Source organism: Vespa velutina, chromosome 3 (assembly GCF_912470025.1).
Source record: "Vespa velutina chromosome 3, iVesVel2.1, whole genome shotgun sequence".
NCBI lineage: Eukaryota > Metazoa > Arthropoda > Insecta > Hymenoptera > Vespidae > Vespa > Vespa velutina.
Window position 1 is genome coordinate 10,723,753 of NC_062190.1, and position 2,500 is coordinate 10,726,252.

General features: G+C 34.0%; 1 protein-coding gene across 2 annotated transcripts in view; it reads left to right on the top strand.

The window, feature by feature from the left end:
* LOC124947711 overlaps positions 1-1,710 on the top strand; it is a 63,526-nt gene extending 61,816 nt beyond the window's left edge. For both annotated transcript variants that reach the window (XM_047490241.1, XM_047490240.1), the window contains one exon: positions 1,495-1,710. In XM_047490241.1, coding sequence (XP_047346197.1) covers positions 1,495-1,605 — 111 coding nt within the window. In that variant the 3' untranslated portion in view covers positions 1,606-1,710. The remainder of the gene's footprint in view (positions 1-1,494) is intronic.
* Positions 1,711-2,500: the final 790 nt, after the last annotated feature.

Here is a 2,500-nt window from a genome sequence, read left to right on the forward strand (position 1 = left end):
ATATGTCGTGAATGAAGGTCAGTAATGGAGTTAAAAGAAAAGGAGAAGAAGTAAAAAGGAATAAAATAAATAGAAAGAAACAAATGTTAAGATAAAGTGAAACGTGAGTATGCAGAAAGAAAAAAAAAGAAAGAAAGAAAAAAAAAAAAAAGGAAGAAAAACCTGAAGCATATTAAATGTGTCGATATGATAAATTTTGTAAGCGAAGAAAAAGAAAAGCAAAGATATATGGAAAGAAGGAAAGAGGGAGATAACATTCGAGGAAATTGAGAGGAAGAGAAAAAAGACAAAAAAGAGAAAAAAAAAAAAAAAAAAGAAGAAAATCGGATAAAGAGGATATGCGAGCGTATCCATACTTTGTAACATTTTCAAAAGGTATGTAGTTAACTAGAGAATAACTTTGTAGACGATGTAAACTACGTAAACTTTGAGAGAGTTAAACTGTATGAACGCCAACGATTCGCAACAATGTTCTTTGAGTAATAGAAGAAGGGAACAACGGCGGCCAATGCAAGGATGGAAACTCTTCGGAGAATCGATATATGTATGCATACTACCTCCCTCTAACTATTTTCCGAATTAGCCTCGTTATCCGAACTTGTCTACGCTAGGTGGTAGATGTGAGTCCGATATATCGATTAGATTCTTCATCATTTGGCACGCAATCCCTAATGCATGTGTCTACCGTACAGAGACTATGATAAACTTCCTTTCGGTTCAATCATGTCTTTATAACGATGATAATAACGACAATAATAATAATAATAATAATAATAATAATAATAATAATAATATATTATAAAAAAATAATAATTAAGATAATAGTAATAATATTAGTAATAATTTAAGAAAAAAAAGAAAAAGAAAAGATAAAAAAAAAAAGTAATAATATTCTTAATGACACTACACATCAATATTAAGAAATAATAATAATAATAATAATAATAATAATAGTAATAAAAAAAAGAAAAGAACAAAAAAGGATAATAATATTCTCAGTGTTATCCATTATGATAAATGACAGCCGAGAAGTACGACTTGGCCAAGGAACAATAATAATAATTGACAATAATAATTGACAACGATAATATTACTATAAAAAAAAAAAAAAAAGTAATAACGAAAAGTATAATAATATTCTCATAGTATTTATTATCTATCACGATAAAAATGTCTAAGATAATAAGATTGTTATAGACTTGACTCGATATTAGTTTGAATTAGAAGCTTTGACCGAAAACCATTGACCGACACGAAAGATAATAACAACAATAATAATAACAATAGTAATAATAGTAATAATAATTGTCGTAAAGAAGTAACAAAGTCGAATAGTAGTAAAGTAACAATTAGCGTCTCTATTGACGATATTATCTCGAGTAAAAAGAATTCATTTTTTTTTTGCCCTTTTTTCTATTATTTCTCTCTCTCTCTCTCTCTCTCTCTCTCTCTCTCTCTTTTCATTTTCTTTCGTTTCTCTCGTTATTTTTACAGAGTCCAGGACGTCCGTTTGACGTTGGAGGACACAGAATAGAATACGAGGCCAGCGATGAGGCCGGTTGGTCGAGCAAATGCGTCTTCACTGTGGTCCTACGAGCCGAGTGAAAAGTATTAAGAGAAGGGAGTCGAAGAGAAACTTGGTTTGCTCTTATGGCGTTGTAGAGAGAAAGAGGAACGAAAGGGTGGAGGAGGAGGAGGAGGAGGTGGAGGAGGAAATAAGGGGAAAAAGAAGAAGAAAAAAAAAAAGGAAAAAATAAAAGAAAAAAGGAAAAAAAAAAGGAGAAAGAAATAACAAAGGAGCAAAAAAAAAAAGAAGAAGAAGAAACGAGAAAAGGAGAAAGAAGATAGAAACGCAAAATAAAGTAGCCAAGGGGAGAAGGAGGAGGAGGAGGAGGAGGAGGAGGAAAGAGAAAGAAAAAAAGAGGGGAGGAAAAAGAGGAAAACGAAGGTACAGCAGAAGAAAAAAGGAAAAAAGCAGAAGAAGAAGAAAAGGAGGAGGAAGAGGAGGAGGAGGAGGCGGAGATGAAGGAGGAGGAAAAGGAAGAACAAGAAGAGGAAGAAAAAAATGTAACGCCAGCACGGAAGAATAGCGATAAGGTAATATAAATGGAAATTCCGGCGAATCGCGCGAGCAAACACTACGAAGACATAACAACACAGATACCACCACATTATTCTTCTTCTTCTTCTTCTTCTTCTTTTTCCTCTTCTCTACCTCTTCTTCCTCTTTTCCTTTTTCCAAGCTTCGTAATGGATTCCGTTTTGCAGGTTAAACGCTACCGAAAACACGAATATATTTCGGTTTCTACGATAAGCGGCACGCTCGCCTAACCCACCCAACGCCACCCACTTCCACCTTACCCAATCGCGATATCACCATTGAGTTTTATATTTGAAAACTTATGCGAGTCGACGTTTTCCCTCCTACTTTCTCTCTCTCTTTCTCTCTATCTCTCTCTCTCTCTCTCTCTCTCTCTCTCTCTCTCTCTCTCTCTCTCTC